The 20,000-nt window shown below is 42.8% G+C and overlaps 1 protein-coding gene across 2 annotated transcripts in view; it reads left to right on the forward strand.

Moving 5' to 3' along the window:
• The first annotated feature begins 290 nt into the window (after positions 1-290).
• The window catches only part of AZI2 (5-azacytidine induced 2), a 37,216-nt gene continuing 17,506 nt past the window's right edge, over positions 291-20,000 (forward strand). The window contains exons 1-5 of one of the 2 annotated variants that reach the window (XM_075271337.1): positions 291-701; positions 5,735-5,961; positions 9,265-9,375; positions 10,741-10,840; positions 18,799-18,941. In XM_075271337.1, coding sequence (XP_075127438.1) covers positions 5,740-5,961; positions 9,265-9,375; positions 10,741-10,840; positions 18,799-18,941 — 576 coding nt within the window. In that variant the 5' untranslated portion in view covers positions 291-701; positions 5,735-5,739. The remainder of the gene's footprint in view (positions 702-5,734; positions 5,962-9,264; positions 9,376-10,740; positions 10,841-18,798; positions 18,942-20,000) is intronic. The other variant, XM_075271336.1, reaches the window with a different exon arrangement.

Here is a 20,000-nt window from a genome sequence, read left to right on the forward strand (position 1 = left end):
ACGAAGTCACGGGCAGAGGCTAGTGCACTGTAGTATATACTCGTAGTACATGGTGCCAATAAATACTACAACTCGTCAAACAAAAACACTTCAAGTGTCAATAAAGAAATTAAAAAAAAAGTTTTTTGACTTTTGGAAACAAAAAGAAAAAAAAACAACAATCAGCCCTCCCTTTTCTGGTTACAGCAGTCACGTGACGTCCCCTATCAGTTCTACGTTCGGTTCCGTAGCAGACGGACAACCAATGACAGAGCTCCGGAACACGTGACTGCGCTGAGATCGAGGCTTGGACCGCAGCGTGTCAGTGACAGTACAGAACCGGTTCATCACGCCAGTGCGGACCGGTGGACTTCCTGACCCGTCGCAGTGTCGCTTTGAGCTGGAAGCCGCCATGGGTGAGCCCATCCTCTCCGCCCAGCTTGCTGTCCAGCAGATTTGTTCTCCGGTGTCTGCTGGTTACTGGGATAGCCCAATGCAGTTTTGCAGCTGCTGGAAACAAAACCAAAAGTAACCTGTGTGTCCGGAAGAGCCGAAGCTCCGCCCTCCTGTCCACCGAGGCCACAGACTAGTGCGGTGTGAACACAGGACCTGGGGTGTGGACTGCGGTGCCCAGGGCAGAGCGGCCCCTGGTCAGCCTGGATGAGTCCGGGAGGTTGTCGGGGCTAGAGCCATAGAAAGTGCTGTAACTCTGCGCCTATAAGGTAAGGGAGTGATGGCGACTATTACCTGCTCCTCGCTGAGCTGCTGTACATAGTGAGTGTGCCCTTTACCTCTAGGGGGCAGTGTTGTGGCTTGTGTGTTACCTGGGATAGCAGCTCTAGTCCTGGGGTAGGGGTCTTGTGTGTACAGGTAAGTCTAGTGTTCCCACACTTGGTGGATAGGGGTAACTAACCTGCACAGGGCTGGGGGTGATACAGTAATGTCACAGCTGTTCTACCATATAGATATATCACCTAAGAAGGATTCAAAGGGATTAAGAAATGTATGACCTATCCTTGGGCTTGTTTGTTTAATGCGGCCACAACATTTAAATGAGCACTACCTTGTCCAAAGCTCTGCCCCATACATTGTAAACCAGTTGTCCCTGGTATTACGGCTCAGCCCCATACACTAGAATGAGACTGAGCTATAATTGGGTCATATGAACAGAAGCAGCGTTCACTAAAATACAAAGGCTCCGTCTCTTGTCTGTGACCTATTTTAAGGACTTAAAGGGAGTCTGTCCCCAGGGTGAAGCATAGGAAGGTCAGGCTCACCTCAATGTAGAGACTTTTCCCCATGAAAATCCCAGGTCTTAGTTGTTGATATTCATTTATTTCACTATATGCAAATGAGCAATCTGATGGCTCTGTTGAATCAAACTACTACGCCCCACACTCTAAGTGACAGGTCAAGGAATCTAAGCTGTTCCCATGGTGAGGGGTATACCTTCTCCCACCGGGCCAGATACACGTTTGCCACCATTGAGCTAAGGTAAATGTTTTCCTGTTCTCACAGTCACAATGCCTGTCCAATAATGGCCCCCTGCACTTAAGCTAATGCATCAATTATCAGATAGGCAGCGTGATTGTGACAATACAGGGCAAGGCAAGAGTTCACCTTCACTCCCTGGCCCTGTCACTCAACAAAGGGAGGGGGGATGAGGGTGTATTAGTTTGGGGTGTTGCAGGTTAGAGTGATGGAGCGGCTCTCAGTGCTCCAGATTGCTCATTTGCATATAGTGAAATAAATGAATAACTCAACAGCTGAGGGATGGGATTTTCATGGGGAAAAATGCATTACATTCAGGTGAGCCTGAATGATCTGTATTATTGGTTTACTATACTTTACCTTGGTGACAAACTCCTTTTAACTGGGATTTGATGCTAGAAATGGAGAGTTCCCTCTACAAGAATACAAGATGTGCCATGTTCTCTGAGCATTCTTTCCCTAGACCTGGAGAAACTCTTGTAAAAGTCCTGACAGATATGCTAGGAAATCGCCTACCTACCTGTTAGAGCTTTGGAGACCTCTATTTATGGCTGGGTTCACACTAACATTGTTAATGTCCATTGCTGGCTTCTGTCATAGAATGGCAGCAATGGACATTAAACTGATTCTGTATCTGTTTCCATTGACACCAATGTAAATAACGTGATGGACGCTATCTTACGTCATGTTTACTTTTGTAACAGAAGGAAATGTCCTGCATACACAACATTCTGCCTAACAAATGATTTATTTTTTATTTTTTTTATAGCTTTGCATTATGCCGTTCCTTTGTTATTCCTGAATACCGTAAATTGACATCTGAGTGTTACCAGTCCCTGCATAGTCTAACATTGTGCACCCTTTTGACAAGGGTAATGGTAATAACATAAGAAAAGCATAGTGTCAAGTTTTATTAGGGTTGTCTGGGATAAATATAAATTCTTACACTAGTCTTAAAGGGGTTGTCCCATCACAGGGATCCTATCTATACTGCTTGTTAATGTGGATGTAAGACCTTTCCTAAATACACTGCTTCAGCAAAACTGCTTTGTTTGTCCACTATCTTACTTTATTCAATTCTTTGTGGCCACAGCCCTGACTTAGCTGCTCATGAGTCAAGTGATGTATCTGCTGCTCTCAGGGGGGAGGGAGGAGGGGCTAAGTGCAGGGAGCGAGCCTGTGTATCTAGCTATTCCTGTGTCTACACCACGTGACCTTGGTCCTGCACTCAGATAGAGGAGCTGCTTTCGTTTCTTCTGTCTCCCAGTTATCAGGTTAGCTAATTCAATTGTGTTCATTATGGCAGAGACAGGCAGTCTCTGTATGTAACACAGAATGGAGTTGCTGCTGCCTGTACTTCATAGTCCAATGTGGGTGGGCGGAGCTACACACGAATTTGGGGGCAGAGCTAAACGGCAGGTTGCCTGTGAAACCCCGCCCACCAAATGATGCAAGAAACCAGGAAGAAAGAAGATTTTACAAGAGTGAAGACTGCTGAGTATGTGAGGTGGGAATACCCCTTTAACACCCTCCCCCGCCTACTTTCTAGATGACATAATTCAGCAAAAATGTATAATAACCCATACATACATGTTCTGATTATCCGGTGACGATTTTTTTCCCCGTTTCTGTAAACAGAACGTCACTACTTCTCCCCCTCCTCCTCTCCATCATACTTGGCTCTCTTCTTTCCAGACTTCCTCCTGCGGGGAACGAAGACTCCTTATGGGATGTCTGCCTGCACGTGTACAAAAGAACTCGAGTCCCGGCTCTGTACTGTAGCCGACAATCCATCTCTATTGTGCATGCGTAGGAGCCAAGCACACCTGCGCAACGGAGATGGAGCGAAGGCTACAGCACATTGTTGGGACTGCTGCACAGTTGCTGGCAGAATCTTAGAAGAGATGGAGCTGTTACCTGTAGAGCGAAGTCTGGACAGAAGGAGATGGGCAAGTATAATAGGTAGGGGGGTGGGCTGAGTTAGTTGGGAAGGGCTATCGGTGGGATAGCTAAAGAGACAGGGAGGGGGTGTTAGGGAGTAGAGTTGAGCGAGTACTGTTCGGATCAGCTGATCCGAACAGCACGCACGCATTGAAATGAATGGAAGCACCTGGTGCTTCCGGTTTGACGGCAGCCGCTTAACCCGCCGTGTGCCGGCTGCGTGCATTGATTTCAATGCGTGCGTGCTGTTCGGATCGGCTGATCCGAACAGTACGCGCTCAACTCTATTAGGGAGGAGTGAGAGGGAGATGGTGTGAGAGGCTACAACTACCAAAATGCGTGGCATTAGCTAAAGCAACAAATGCCACAAGATGCCAGGTGCTCCAGACACCCAGAAATCACTCAAAACGCTGCTAAAGGTTTATGGGTGCACTTATTAACCCATTAATAGCACTAATAGACCTTTTAATAAAAAAATATTCCTATTTTTTATGTATACAAATATTAACACTACATGCCAGAAGTGATGTGACTGAAATACAGTATATACTATATAAATTTAACAAGCATGAACAATTTTGGTGCACTCACACACACGGCTACATGCAGTTTTTGCTTTGGTGTTCCATTGAAGGGACTGTATTTTCTGCAGTTTTCCACTGTCCTGCTCTCTGCCACATTATTACCCTGGTTCTGTATTGTGAGAATGGAGACAGCAGACAGGATGGCAGAATGTGCTTGTCCTATTCACAGGGCAGCAATGATTTAACACTCAGGGCCACATATACATTTTTTTTTTCTTGACTACTGCTTGTTTCTCTTAGGCCGAGTTCACACTGATATTGATCTGATCCGTCAGTGGGTGTTACCTATAATTTAATGCTATTGTGTGTATATATATATATATATATATATATATATATATATATATATATATATATATTTTTTGTAAACTCAAGCTTTTAAAGGATAGCTGTATAAAAGACGAGAGTTCCCCTTTAAGAAGCTGTCAGTCGAGGTTTCCCAAGTTCTCTTTTATGTAACTTGTCAGTTCCTGCGGTGACTCAATATCAATCAATAGTACCTCCTGGCAGGCCGGTTCCTGTGTAAAATGTCAGAAATCATCTATCGCATTTTAATTACAGTTCCCATAAATAGCCAGCATGGGTCCACGCGAAGTAGCGTCCGCCTAACCTCTACCAGTCTGGGAACTTACTGATAGTAAACTTTCAAACAGTATTTTTTTGCATAGGCCTTTATGTATTTGGACAAATCTATCATCTCTTTCCTAAACACGGAATTATTAAGGAGGATGTGTCCATGCCATACATCATTGGATTCTCTCAATTTGGTGTCTTTTGTTTTCTTTTTAAAATCTGTCCACATGTTCAAAAGATACGGCCCCTGGAAGGTCGTAGCTCTGATCCTCCGAGTGTGCGGTAATCTTATGTTTTTCTCCCGCATGGAGAATCAAGGCTAGTTCACATATAATCTTTTCAAGGGCCATGTCTTTTAAATGGGTGGATGGATTTTAAAAAGGAAAAACACCAGGTTGTTCTAGGGGACAACGAGAATGAAATGATGGTATTTGGCATTTCCTACTTGGTGACAGGTCCTCTTCAAGGAGGAACAGTGAGCCCCCCACATGTCTTATTGAGTAGCATATGTGTTGTCCTAGTTGTTCTTTCTCTTATTTCTAGATACAGGTTGTGTTCTGGCCTATTCTAGTACTGCCTGCCTACTAAAACACTCAGGTGTTGGTTTACGTAAAAATTTCCAGGAGGAACAACTAAGAACCAATGCAGAGCTATAAGAATTAATGTTTTATAGGGAATGTATGATGTCATGACAGACAGGTCCTAGTTAATAATATACACTACGGATCATTTAGCTACCGTATCAGGCAGACAAGTACTTCCCCTTCACTGCACAATTCAGTACATTGTATAGTAGGTGTGCTTTGTATTGCACCTCAGCCAGACTAAGCTATGAACTAGCCTGTGAAGTTTTGATTGGTGGCGTGCGGGGTGTTGGACATCATCCAATGTGATATTGATAATCTATCCTAAAGATAGATCATCAGTATTTAAGTCCTGAAATAACCTGTTATAACTTCCCAGCACTTCCCTGTTCATTGTACATGAAGCTGCAGTAATGCTATGTAAAGCTGAGCGGTAATTCCTCAGGGCCCTATGCCCGTTTAATACCCAGCTTTTGATTTATAACTTGCAGTGTCTTTGCTGAAGGTTTCTAAGCAATGTTCTCTATTTCTAATCAATATTAAATTTCCTACTTTTTTTTCTCTCTTTTTTTTCTATTTCAGCCATCATGGATTCCTTCCTAGATGACGATATTTGTATCTTAACACGTGAGAAAGTAGATCAAACAGGAAAAGATCAATGTGCCCCCATGTCTGTGTCTTCTGGGGAGGCATCAGTGGCCTCACACTTTGCCCTGGTTACAGCATATGAAGACATCAAGAAGCGCCTCAAGGACACTGAACGGGAAAATTACAACCTAAAGAAAAGATTGAGGGTAATGGAGGATAAGGTACGCATAGTTCAGACAAGGAAAGGTATCTATTCCTAATGAAGAACCTGTCAAATGCAGCGATTTAGAGAAAACCTAGTTTCTCTAAAAAGAAGCTGGCAACAGGAAGAAATAGTCAGCTGGGCGGCTTCCCATGGCCCTGTTTGGCTAGATGGACAGGTAACTTCCTGTAGGTAACAGGATTGTCAGTGTAGCTGATCCGAGCAAGGAAAAGCCAGCAGTAAGCCGTCCAGATGTCTCGCCTGTTCCTATGTTTTTGTTTTTTTTTTCTACGAGCCCAGTGGGATTCCATACTGCACGTGGTTCTGGCTCCATGGAGCTCCTGACAAGTTCTTGTTTGAGGACTAGATCTAATACATACTAAATATTGGCAGTTAAAGCGCTTTTCCCACCCTATAGCATTTTTTTTTTTAATTTTCCCACCCCTTGTAATGCCCAGAATTAAAGGGATTATGAGGGGGGGGGGGGGGTTAGAATGCAATTTTGATAATTACAAATACAGTTAGTTGAGGGGGAAATCGCCTATTATGACTGGCGGACAAGTGAAGTGACTGCTGCAAAGAATTCTCCTATAGAGAATGGAAACTCTCAGCATATTATTTGACTTAGTGGCCAGAGCTGGAACTGAGTGTAACATGGGAAAAAATATAATCCACCATAATTCATTCCAAAATGTTAAATATAAAACTTGATTGTAAAAAAAAAAAAAAGGTAATTTTCTGACCAGATATTCCTTTTTAATACCTGATATTTTGTGCAGGTTTCTCCTTTTAAGGTTGAATGACATTTGTTCACCTGACTATTGATTCATATAAAACTGCCCCGGAGCAAACAAATTTATTTGTTGGATCCTCAAATTATTTATGAGGGGATTAAAGTGCGCGTTGGTCAGCAGTGACATACACAAAAATGGCCGCCGTCCTAATAGAACAGTGTGGTGGCTTAAAAAAATAAAAATGGCAGTAGAGAGCGTTCCTCCTGCATGTAGTCTGCATTGGCGCTATGGTGCTTGGGCTGCGCACACAAACCGTCTATGTGAGGTTCATCTGTTTTATGACAAATGCAGTGCAGGTAGGACACGCATACCTGAAGTGCAGGAATATCCAGTCTTACCTCTACAATATGACCCTGCGGATGTTACTGGCTGCTATAAGGGGGCGTTCACACTACCGTCGGTGTCCGACATGTAGTGTCCGCTCCAAGTGTCCGCTCAAAATCTGTCACGGACACTAGGAGCGGACACTAGATGTGTCCGTGACACCTGTCATTCAAATGAATGGGCATCGGGTGCGTTCTTTTGCACTCCGTGCCCGTCCTTCCCTGTCCGCAAGAGAAGATGTCCGACTTCTCAAGCGGACAGAAAAGCCCTGCATGCAGGGTTCCTCTGTCCGCTTGAGAAGTCGGACATCTTCTCTTGCGGACAGGGAAGGACGGGCACGGAGTGCAAAAGAACGCACCCGATGCCCATTCATTTGAATGACAGGTGTCACGGACACATCTAGTGTCCGCGCCTAGTGTCCGTGACAGATTTTGAGCGGACACTAGGAGCGGACACTACATGTCGGACACCGACGGTAGTGTGAACGCTCCCTTACCGTCGCACACACATTCACAAGTCATCTAGAACAATGTATGAACATCTTTAGTTTAGTAAATTCTGTTAAATTTTAGGACAACTAACACTGTGCATAATGATCTATTAATATTTTTCTCAAAAATCTTGTACAGTTGAGGGATCTGAGGCAGTCTGGTCAGCAGGGGATATTTATTGGATACAGCAAGGGAATTGAACATGGCCCCATAGATCTGACTATGAGCATATGTGGCTTAATGCTGAGACCAGTGTCCTTGTGAGTCCTGGCTGATACTGCTGTATCGTTCCCTGCAAGGCTTTAATGTGTATATTGTTGTTGTTTTTTTTTTTTTTTTTCTTATTTTATTACTATTAGGAAATTCAGCTGTCAATGTCTGACGTGTCCCATAATACGTACCGCTCTGCAAACTGGATTTCTTGCTCATGGCTTATGATGTGTGATACAGAAAAAAAAATCTTTCTAAGGGTGCATTCAGACTACGTAACGCCGGGCGTGTATGAGAGCCGTACACGCCGGCATTACGGCAGACTGCCGAACACTTCCCATTCACTTCAATGGGAGCGCTCGTAAACGCCGCTGTTACGAGCGCTCCCATTGAAGTGAATGGGAAGTGTTCGGCAGTCTGCCGTAATGCCGGCGTGTACGGCTCTCATACACGCCCGGCGTTACGTAGTCTGAATGCACCCTAAAACAAAAATGTATTTTGTTTCCCAAAGCAACCAATCACAGCTCAGCTTTCATTTTTCAAGTGCTGTATAAGAAATTAAGGTTGTTCTATGATTGGTCTCAAATGCAAAGTCGCAGTGTTGGCAGTGCCTATCCCATATGTGTTATTTTACACCGTGCTTGTAAACCATCATCTGGCTATTACAGGAACGCCTGAAACTAATGCAGGGAAAAAGTATAGAAAACCTCAGACTAAGTAATAGTTTTTGTAGGAGTTGATAAATTTGAAGCACGCCATGTACTCTTGTTTACTATGTTTTTGGTACAACATGCTTAATACCGTATATACTCGAGTATAAGCCGAATTTTTCAGCCCAGTTTTTGTGCTGAAAAAGCCCCCCTCGGCTTATACTCGAGTCAACAAAAAAAAAAAAAAATTTTTTTTTTTTTTTTTAGGAGGGGGGGGGGCTATGACCAGCCACAATATTAATGTGCAAAAGAAAAAAAAAAGATTTAAAAAAAAATTAAAACATAAAGGTTGTAAATCACTCCTTTCCCTAGAATACATATAAAAGTAGAAAATGACTGTGAAACACAAACACATTAGGTATCCCTGTGTCTGACAGTGCCCGGTCTACTGAATATAGGGGATCTGCAGTGCTCCTGTCCCATCGGGAAGGGGTTAGGAATAGGAGCACTGCAGATACCCTATATTCAGCCAGACTGAATTCCAAGTGGGGGGAAGAAAACCCCTCAGTCCTAAAGCTCAGGGAAGGGGCAGACAGACAACCAAAACACACCCTCCCCTCCCCCAGCATCTACTGCACCCAAAAACTCAGACCATTTTAATTTTTGAAATTTTCCAGTAGCTGCTGCATTTCCCCCCTAGGCTTATACTCGAGTCAATAAGTTTTCCAAGTTTTTTGTGGTAAAATTAGGGGGGTCGGCTTATATTCGGGTCGGCTTATACTCGAGTATATACGGTAATCTTCAGTAATGTTTATCTTGAATCTCATGGACTGTTTCTAATTGTAATGTCTAGCTTTCTGGAGACTCCAGTATGGGGGAAAGTGACAAAGTGAACAAAGCGTTCAGCGCGTTCCGGGAGATTTCTATCGAGCGAGACAATCTGAAGAAGAAGCTGAGTGCAATGGTAAGTGTTTTGGTGTACCTTATATTGCCTGTAGAGGTTATTTTGCTTTCCCCATCTTTAGGTATGAGTGGAGGTTATAGACCAGAGAATTTTCAAAGTGTACCTATATTTTGTCTCCTTTCCATGAAATCCTGTCTGTATTATCTATGGATATACAGTATATAACTGGTTGAAAACACTGTTAGGATATGGAAGCTTTATGGGGGCCACATGGTGGCTCAGTGGTTAGCACTGCAGCCTTGCAGCGCTGGAGTCCTGGTGTTCAAATCCCACCAAGGGCAAAAAACCATCTGCAAGGAGTTTGTATGTTCTCCCCTTGTTTGCATGGATTTCCATCCCATAATCCAAAAAAGACATACTGATAGGGAAAAATGTACATTGTGAGCTCTATGTGGGGCTCACAATCTACATTAAAAAAAAAAAAAAAAGATATGGAAGCTTTATATATTGTGTATACATTTTGGTGCTATATGAAAGTTTAGAATCTCATCTTTCTTATGACACCAGACACCACTGTTCTAGGTTTTATAATGCCCACATGTACGCAGTGAGATGAGTTCAGGTGGAAATAGACACTGGAAAGAATAAATAATGGATAGTAGATTTACCGTATATACTCGAATATAAGCCGACCCGAATATAAGCCGAGGCTCCTAATTTTACCACAAAAAAAAACTGGGAAAACTTATTGACTCGAGTATAAGCCAAGGGAGGGGGGGGGGGGGGGAATGCAGCAGCTTCTGGAAAATTTCAAAAATTAAAATGGCTGGAGTTTTTGGGTGCAGTAGTTGCAGGGGAAGGGAAGGGGGTGTTTTGGTTGTCTGTCTGCCCCTTCCCTGAGCTTGGGGACTGGGTTTTTTTCCCCCCACTTGGAATTCAGCCTGGCTGAATATAGGGTATCTGCAGTGCTCCTATTAACCCATACCCGACGGAACAGGGGCCCTGCAGATCCCCTATATTCAGTAGACCGGGCACTTTCAGACACAGGATACCTAATGTGTTTGTGTTTCACAGTAATTTTCTACTTTTATATGTATTCTAGGGAACGGAGGGATTTAGAACTTTTATCTATTTTATTTTTTTAAAGCTGCTTTTTTTTCCACTATTTTATGGGAGATTCTATTCTACACATTACTATTGCGGCTGGTCATAGGTGCTGAAAAATTCGCCTTATACTCGAGTATATACGGTAGATAGTAGAATAATGGATAGTGGATTTCAGCGGAGGATGTCATGAAAAGGAGCCAAAATCTTTACAAATTTTAACAATGTAGATATTCATCTGCACATAAATTCCAACATGAAGTAAAATCCCATAGTGGTTTAATTCCTTTATCAATAATTCTGAATATTTCATTTATGTAGGAGAAGGACAAAGCAGAGTTCACAAGAAATTTCAATGAACAACTGCAGTCAAAAGAAGTAGAGCTTCTGCAAGTGAAATCTGAACTGGAGACTCATCAAGGTAAGCTGCTCTGTACTGCCATATTTGTGGGCTGCACTACTGCGTCCAGTATACTAGGCTTTCTTCAGATGAATAAGTGATTAAAATACACATAAAAAGGAGAGAGCTTTTGAACTTTTTATAAGAAAATATGGTATAAGGAAGACTGACTCCTTGAAAAGCAGGCCTTTCATAGTTGGAGCCATTTCATATTTTGTCTGTGTGATGGCCACATTTCTACACCTGGGCACAGTCCTTCTGAAATGAATTCATAGCACCGTATTGATATATCCTGTGATGAGTTCCAGAATCGCAGCTTTTTTTTGTCCCATACTTACACGTATGCTCTCTAAGGAATGAGTAGAGAAATTGATTTTCTGTCCACTCACACGAGCTGTTCTAGAGTCTTATTGCTGATCACATGACACAGTTGAGGACCAGAATGTGTTGGATATCTCACAACTACAGCGCTAGTGAAATAACTGCCTTGGGGCGGAGTCTGATCGCGGAGAGAGATGGACGCCTGACTGCAGAGCTCCGTCGAAAATAGCCAATTCCTCTCTGTTTTCCAGCAATTTTAACCAAAATGGTAAAGACGGGTAAAGAAAAGAGAAAAGAAAAGAGACTGGAACCCCCGGATACTCCTAAGCGCTTGAAACGGAAAAGGGATCTACAAAATTTTTTAAGAAAACAGGCTTCACACTCACCAGCCCGCGCTCTTAAAATGGCGCCTTCCTCCCACCACGATCCAGACGCAGCAGAGGAGTCTGACCTAGACAGCACAGCAGATGGTGAGGATGGAGACTCAGACTGTACAACGATCTCTAAAACTTACTTCCAAAAAGCTCTTTCCAGGGCCCTCAGGCCAGTGTATACTTGCAGAGATTAAAGCGGAGATTCGGAATGCGGGCACGCGAGTACAGGCTTTTTAGAAACTAGCTGTTCCGCGCTTACCAACCACTCCACCTCAGTTGCGGCCAGAGTCCATATTTATAAAGAGTACGTAGACAGATCTCTAACTTCAATTGAAGATCAAGAGAACCGCAATAGACGGAGAAATATTAGAATTACAGGCTTAGCAGAATCGGGCCTTCAGAAGATCTCACTAAAATGGTGTCGCAGCTCTTTTGTGATCTGTTAGGAAAGGACTGTGCAGCGTCATTAGTGGTGGAGAGGATCCACAGAGCAGTTAGACCTAGGCCTCAGCAAGGCGACCCACCACGTGATATTGTCTGTGGCCTCTTGTCCTTCCAAGACACTGCAGCGATATTAGCTGCTGCTAGGAATCATCCATCAATTCAAGCAGAAGATGAAATTACTATTTTCCAGGACATTGCCCCATCCATATTGGCAAAACACCGCATCCTCAGACCTCTCCTAGAAATTTTACGCCAAAAAGAAGTTAGATATGCATGGTTATATCCATTTGTCTTGGCAGTGACACATAGAGTTAAACGCTTCTCAATTCACACTCTAGATGATCTTCCAGCCTTGTGGGCTCACCTGGATATCCCACCAGTAGAAATACAATCTTGGCTTCCTATGCCACCACTACCAGATCTGCTCGAGCTTCCTGACACAGATGTGGCAAACAACCCAGCGACATAAGTCCCCAAGAGCCAAGAAGTTTTATCTCCCAAGCGAGACGGCAGTTGCAGCTCTGATAAGACATTCTTTCCTCAAGGCCTTCAACTCCAGTTGGTGAGAGATTGAGCTGATTTTCCCAGTCGAGAGGACTCTTCCGAGATTCATTTTGGTTTCCTGGTATGAATATCTATTGGATAGCTATCTCTACATGGATTCTTATCATACTGTTTCATACTGGAGAATCTATTTACAGATTGCACTTAGAATGATTGATTACTCCTCTAGAGTTCATTCCTCTAGAAGCGACTTTATCGATATAAGTTGGCTGTTCAGCTTAACGTTATCAATGGTGCCTTTAATCTGCTCTATATAGATACCTTGCCTAAATCCCACACCTCTCCTGCGCTTTCTTTAATTTAGATTGTTAGAATATATAGACTCAGTATCTGCATGCCCATTCTTTTCTAACCTTACTCTCCAACCCAAACTATTCCCCCCTTCCCGTTCTATCTTACTCTTATTACAGGCTCTAAGTAAATACATTGAGTATTTAAAGGGATTCTACCATTTTTATAATTTTTATTTTTCTAGTTGACACGTTGGAATAGCCTTAAGAAAGGCTATTCTTCTCCTACCTTTAGATGTCTTCGCCCCTCCGTTTGGTTAAAAATCCGTTTTTTGTCGGTATGCAAATGAGTTCTGTTGGAGCACTGGGGGCGGGCCCTAGCGCTCAAACACTGGGGGCGTCCGGAATGCTGTGAGAGAACTCTCTCCAGCGCCACTTCCATCTTTGTCACCAACGGCCTCTTAACCCTCGTATTGTGTTAGCTTTCAGTTACTCTCCCTTATGTTAACGGGTCGGTTTCGACCCGTGTCTTAAATCATCCCTAGGATACCCTAAAAACAGTTATTTATGATCCAATTAGTTTCTTACCTCTTAGTTACCTTGTTAGGGTTTCTCATCCATGGAAGGATTGATTTTAATATTTTGGGTGTGGCCCCCTGGGCCTTTCATTTGAGAGCATACCCTTCATTTTCAATATAAAAATATTGTCAAATGAACCTCAAGAGAATAATATAAACTTTAAAAAGTTTGTTATATCATCTGACTATTACTGAAGGGTTTTAGAAAACATTTCTTAAATGTAAAAAAAAATATACATATATATATTTTATATTATTAACTTTAGTAACATCTATGGTGTTACGGGTCAGTTTTGACCCGTATCTAACTACTTTATGAAAAAGGCAAAAAAACAGTTGTTTTTTTTTAATAGAACTTTAATGCAAATAAAAGCTGAAAATTATATTAACATTAATAGCAATAATAATAAAAAGTAGCTTTTCTAGGTCAAACAAACAAACAACAATCAATCAAGCAAATCAAATCAACAGAAATCAAGTACTAGTTTTTAGATGCATATGTGGCAAAAAGTGATACATTTTGTGTGTTCTTTGCAAAGGTATTTTTTTGCAGACAAAGCATGATGTGTTTTTCTTTCTGTCCTTATTGCTAGGGCAGACCTGACACCTCTTTCTTTTAGAATCAGGTGGTCTCACTGGGGTTGTGGCTGTTGTGGTTGATGTTGAGGCAGGGCTGGTTGAGGAGGATGCTGGTGATGATGCTCTTTGTGTTGCTGTGGGTGTGGGCGAAGCACTTGTTGAGCTCTGGAGTTGTCGGACCAAGGCTGCAGCGGCTGGGTCTCAGGGCACTCATTCCCTTTGGTCAATGTGCGCCTTGACAAGGGATCTTCCTAGTACCTCAAGAAACATCCTTTGTTTGTTTGTTTGTTTTTTCTTTGAATTCCATCCTTGGTGAATGTGGGTCCACAACACAAATGCATTGTATGCTGCCACATCAAGGATGTTTGAAAATACAACCATTGGCCATCTCCTAGTCACTCGCTGGCAAGTGTAGGTGACAGCTTGTCCAGGTTGTCCACTCCTCCTTTCGATGCGTCCCAGAGACTATCAGTGGCCTCATTGCAGGATTTGTACACTCCAACAAGGAGAAGAACACCAATGTAGGCATCCAGGTCATCATCATGAAGGTCATTCCACATGTTGCCATGGACTTTTTTTCCTTCAAGGTTTGTCATAGCAATAATGACTTTTTTTTTTATTGACAATGGCATAAACAGATCAAAACATGTCTTGATGTCACTTACTCTTGTCACAGCAAACCTTGTGATCCCAGGGGTCATTTTTATGACATTTGCAGCGTCTGCCCTGCCATGTACATCTGGAGGTACTGAGCTCCAACTGATCTTGCCACTTTTGGATTTGAATCTTTCAGTGGGAGCAGCTTCAGCACCTCATCAGACTGATCAGAATGGTCTGTGTCTTCCGGTTGATACTCCACATCATCTTCCTCCCCAGGAACCTGTTCATCTGTATCAGTTTTCTGCTGTGTGTCCTCTGATTCATTATCATCCCAGATATAATCCAGAATTTGGCTTGCATCTAATCTTCTCCTCATTGTTGCATGGTGTAAACTGAAGATGTATACTCTGCAAAGTACCAACTGTAAGCTGATTTGGCCATACATGCCTGGACATGTCCCTAACTCAAGTTGTTGGAGGTAGAGCTGGCTGTGGGCTGTTGGTTTATATTGTGTTTAGGAGTTCAGTTTTGGGACTTATTGTTTTTTTACTCTTATAATAAACCTGGGTCAAAAACGACCCCAACAACACAAGTGTTATAATTTTAATAAGAGCATTTTACAATTTAGTAAAATAGTTTTATTTTATTGTATTTTGTTTAAAAATAAGTTTCAGGAAAAGTCAAAAAGTCTTTAATGCAATAAACAAATGTATGTAGAATTTGTATGCATTTAAAAACTAAAACGGGTCGGTCACGACCCTAACACAAGAGGAAAGTTAATCTTCTTCCTGCGCTGGGGGTCACACTTGTACATCTGCGCAATCGGCTTTGCCATCGGGCTGCAGGAAGAGCCGATTGCATATGCCGGTGGCCGTTTTTTTTTTTGTTTTTTTTTGTGGCCGCTTATGCAAGCATGCGCAGTACGCTCCTGTAGTTCTATGGAGTACAGAGTGTACTGCGCATGCTCACGTAAGCAGCCACAAAAAAATGGCCGCCGGCATGTGCACTTGGCTCTGCCCGTGGCCCGATGGCAGAGCCGACTGTGCAGGTGTACAAGTGTGACCCCCAGCACCGGAAGAATAAGATGAAGAGGCAGTTGCTGACGAAGATGGAGGCGGCGCTGGACAGAGTCCTCTCGCAGCATTGGGGACGCCCCCAGTGCTGTTTGAATGCTGGGGCCCGGCCTCAGTGCTGCGAGTGAACTCATTTGCATACCAACGAGAAACGGATTTTTAACCAAACGACGGGGCGAAGACAGACATCTAAAGGTAGGAGGACAATAGCCTTTCTTAAGGCTATTCTGACGTGTCAACTACAAAAAAAAAAGGTTGTTGAGGTAAGGCTAGGTTACCGATCAGACATTACCTGCTTTAACGCTCCCGACTTTATCTCCTGTTGGACAACTTGTCTCTCGTTAAGATTGTATAGAGATGGATCTCCTGCCTAGATAAGAGATCTCGTTGGTAATAGAAATATCGACCTGTTTAGGGAGGCACATTCCGTCCTTTGACACATTTGATTAAAGGGCTCCCAATTGCACATTTGGTGGACATGTGATAAGATTACACCATATTGGTCTCAGATACAACAAAGGATTAGAGATATTATCGAATATCTCTCCATCACCTTCTCTTATACTGCTCGCACTTCTACAAACCAAATGACCTGATTACTCATTTAGTCGAGGCAGCAAAAGCTATCATTCCTGGTTACTGGCTACAACAAAACCCACCCCCGATCTCCCACTGGACAGAAAAAGTACACCGGATTGCCAGGTTTCAGGAACTGCTAAGCTGGTCAAGGGGCACACATGCCAGTTACCTGAAAACATGGCTTCCTTGGCTAAAATACCATGGAACTACTGTTAATACTGACACTATATCATAAATGAATCTCTAACAGATTGCAGGACTCTCCCGTACCACTTTTAAGTTTCTCATTCTCTCTCTTCTTTTACTCCTCCTTCTTCTTTTTCTCTCGCCTCTTCTCGCTCTCCCCCACTTTTCTTCTTGCCCCAAGTTTTCTCTTCCTACTCCCCATCCTAAACCAAACTTGCCTAACGAGACCTCTTAGGCCTCATTCACACGGGCAAAGGGACTGCGTATTTTGGTCCTAATTTTGATGCGGGATGGCGCGTCAGAATAGGACCAAAATGTGACTGTCGCAGCTTTGGACAGTCACAGCTTCCCGCTCCAGAGTAGGCCCAAATGAGGGTGTTGTCGCGAGGTGGACAACGGGGCTGACTCAGCTGCGGAATCCGCCTGAAGAAAGGGCAGCATGACCCGGAACATACCACTCACGGAAAAAAGGAAGGTAGCGATCTACATAGACCTCCATTGTGAGGGGGGCGAATTCTGAGGTGGATTTGGCATCAGATTCCGCCCCCTTTTGCCCCTTGTGAATGAGCTCCTACTTTCTCCGATTAGATTAAACAAATCACCTTGGTAGGCTTACATAAGTCGCTTGTTATTGTTAAAAGTTGCTTACAGTTTTTTGGATTCAATGTTTTTGTTATTTCTTGTATGCAGTCAGTTTCTTAGAACTTGGCCTTATCTTATCTCCTGGATATTGGACTTAGCTTGAACAGGCCTAATTCTACACTTCCTGGACTTTAGGGAATAACCTCCCACCAATGTTCTTGTATTGTATGATGACAGTATTTCACTTGTTATTTATGTTCTTCCTTTGTGAAAAATTTGTGCGTATGTAAACTATTGAAAAAACAATAAAATTAGATTTACCAAAAAAAACGGCTTTCACTACAGTTTACAGAATGCCCATTTAAAAGGTCAGAGAAAAAAAAATGTTAACTTTATAACTGACTAATACAAGAGAATGTACTTTAAGAAACTTTGTAATACATCTTGGTTGTCTTGCAATCAGTCTTCAGGTCTGCAGCGCATAGAAGTCAATGGAGAGAGAAAGTAGGAGGTGCACACAGATGATGCTGCTAGCCAAGGTTGTAGAGTCAGGGGCCACACCACCAAATGACTTCTGTATTTTTGCTCTGACTCCATTAATGGCTTAATAGTCATAGTCAGTCAGACACAGTAAAGTTTCTTTGATTCACAAAAAAGTAAGCGATTGACTTTGTATAAAAGCAGCAAACTATACATCTAATTAACTTATACAATATTGATACTTGTATAATCTGATTTAAAATGAGTTATTTTGATGACTGCAGAAAGCAAGTCTGAAACAGCTACAGGAATGGTAAAGGTGAAACATATAAAATCATACCAGCCTGCCCCCTGCACTCTGGTGTCTGATGCTGCCATCTGGTACAGCGTGCTCCTTGCTTTTACGGCAGAAGTTCTGAGGCCAGTTCGATTTCCTTTTCTGTGGTCACTGACTGGCCTCAGCAGACGCATGCATATATATACAAAAAGCAATGGTACCGCACACTCGCAATAGATGTAGCATGGTGCTAGCAGTAAAGGGCCCTTCGACCCTATGGTTCAGTATGCAAAAATGCTGCTGCACGCACTGTCGAAGAAAATGCAGTTGATTTATTTACAAGAAAAAATCCTGTTTACAGTCGTTGTGCAGTTGGACATAAGAAAAAGTCGGCATGTCTGAGAAACAATAGATCAATAAACCTTAACGTTTCGGTCTTTGGACCTTCATCAGAACTGATCTAATAGAGCAGTGCCGGGTAGTCTAATCCGTCCAAGGTGTGACAGTCACGTGCGGCGCAGGACTTCCGCGCCAAAGACATGGCACACAGTGGAACGAACAGTGACGGCAAACACTAGAGCGCCTGGGAAAGTTGGGCGTGTGGGTTTTTTTTTTGTGTTAAGTAAATGTTTCACCTTCCCTGGCCTCCTCCCTGACTTCCTGGACAACCCCTTTATATTCTACATATGTAAATCTTTACTTTTACTTATGTTGTATTGATTTTGAGAAACTTGTAACACTTTTTCAGTCTTTGCACCCAGCTGCATCTGTCTTTTGCGCTTTGTCTCATGTCAGTATTTTCTCTGTATGCATCTATCATGATGGATCAAAATTGATCAGTCGTAGATCCTGTCCAAGTGAGAACAGTGTCATAAGGCTCTCTCTCTAGTACAAATTACAATGCACAAGTCTATATAGCGTAATATTAATGTACTATATATAACATAACATTTGTACCTAGGAGGTAAGTGGCTGCATTAAGAAGTAAAATCTGTTAGGAAATCCCACCGTGTTGTAGTAGGGTAATTTTCTTAATAAAAGACATCATTGATCTACTCACTGCTCGGCAGAATGGCTCCTTCTGGATGAATTAACATTTTTCTTTTCTACAGTGATGAAAAGCTTAAGCAAAAGTATTACCGACTGGGAAATTGAAAAGCTAAACAGTGAGCTGAAAATCCGGTCAGTGGAGCAAGAACTGAAATTGCTTCAGGAAGAATGCGGACGTCTCCGAGCGGAACTTGAAAGGACAAAGGTAATTGTCCATATTGAAAACAGTGCAGTAAAAGCTTCATGTACGTCGCAGACTCGAAGTGTTCATTGCTCCAGGTATATGGTCTATAAGGAGTCATCCATTTTATTGTTAGCAATTAGTAAATCTCGCCTGCCGGATTGTACATTGGATTGCTATCGGCAGCAGTGAGCAGAGAAAGCTGAATCTGAGCGGGTCTCAATTCATATTTATGGGACTTAAGACTCCCATACTCAAGATAGGTGCAAGATCTGGAGGTGGACATGTGTAGCATATCATGTGGGCATGCCACAAACAGGAAAACCCCTTTAATAACACTGGATCAGTTGTCGTCATTCTGTGCTGATTACGTATTTTTTGGACTATAAGACGCACCTAGGTTTTAGAGGAGGAAAATAGGGAAAAAAAATTTTGAAGCAAAAAATGGTAAAATATTTAATATATGGGAGTTGTAGTTTTGCAACAGCTGCAAGGCCACATTGACAGGTGACCCTGCAGCTGTACGGGGACACATAGTGTTTTTTTTTTTTTTTTGCGGGGCCAGATGTACTTTTTAGTTATACCATTTTGGGGAATATCTATTGCTTAGATCACCTTGTATTGAAAAAAAACCCGGCTGTTTATGATATGATTTTCTACTGTTATATATATTCTAGGGAAAGGAGGTGATTTAGAACTTTTATTTATTTCATTTTTTTTATTATATTTTTAAAGCTTTTTTTTTTTTTTTTTTTTTTTATATATATTTTATTCCCCCCCGGGGGCTTGAGCCTGCGGTCACCGATATCGCAGGAGCCGGCCTGCAACTTTACAGGTATGGGGCCGGTGGGGACCGGCCCCGGGGGAGAAGGGGCCACCAATACTGACCCGGCATCCGCTGTACGCTGTACTAGAGAGGCGGATGCCAGCGAGGGATAGACGCCGGCACAGGTGCTGAGCCTGAGACATCGCTACGCTCCTCTGCCCTGCATGAAGCCAGCAGCGGGGGGACGGAGGAGCAGAATAGCATCACTCCTCCCGCTGCTGGCTTCATGCAGGGCAGAGGAGCGCAGCGATGTCTCA

This window comes from Leptodactylus fuscus, chromosome 4 (assembly GCF_031893055.1).
Source record: "Leptodactylus fuscus isolate aLepFus1 chromosome 4, aLepFus1.hap2, whole genome shotgun sequence".
Lineage (NCBI taxonomy): Eukaryota > Metazoa > Chordata > Amphibia > Anura > Leptodactylidae > Leptodactylus > Leptodactylus fuscus.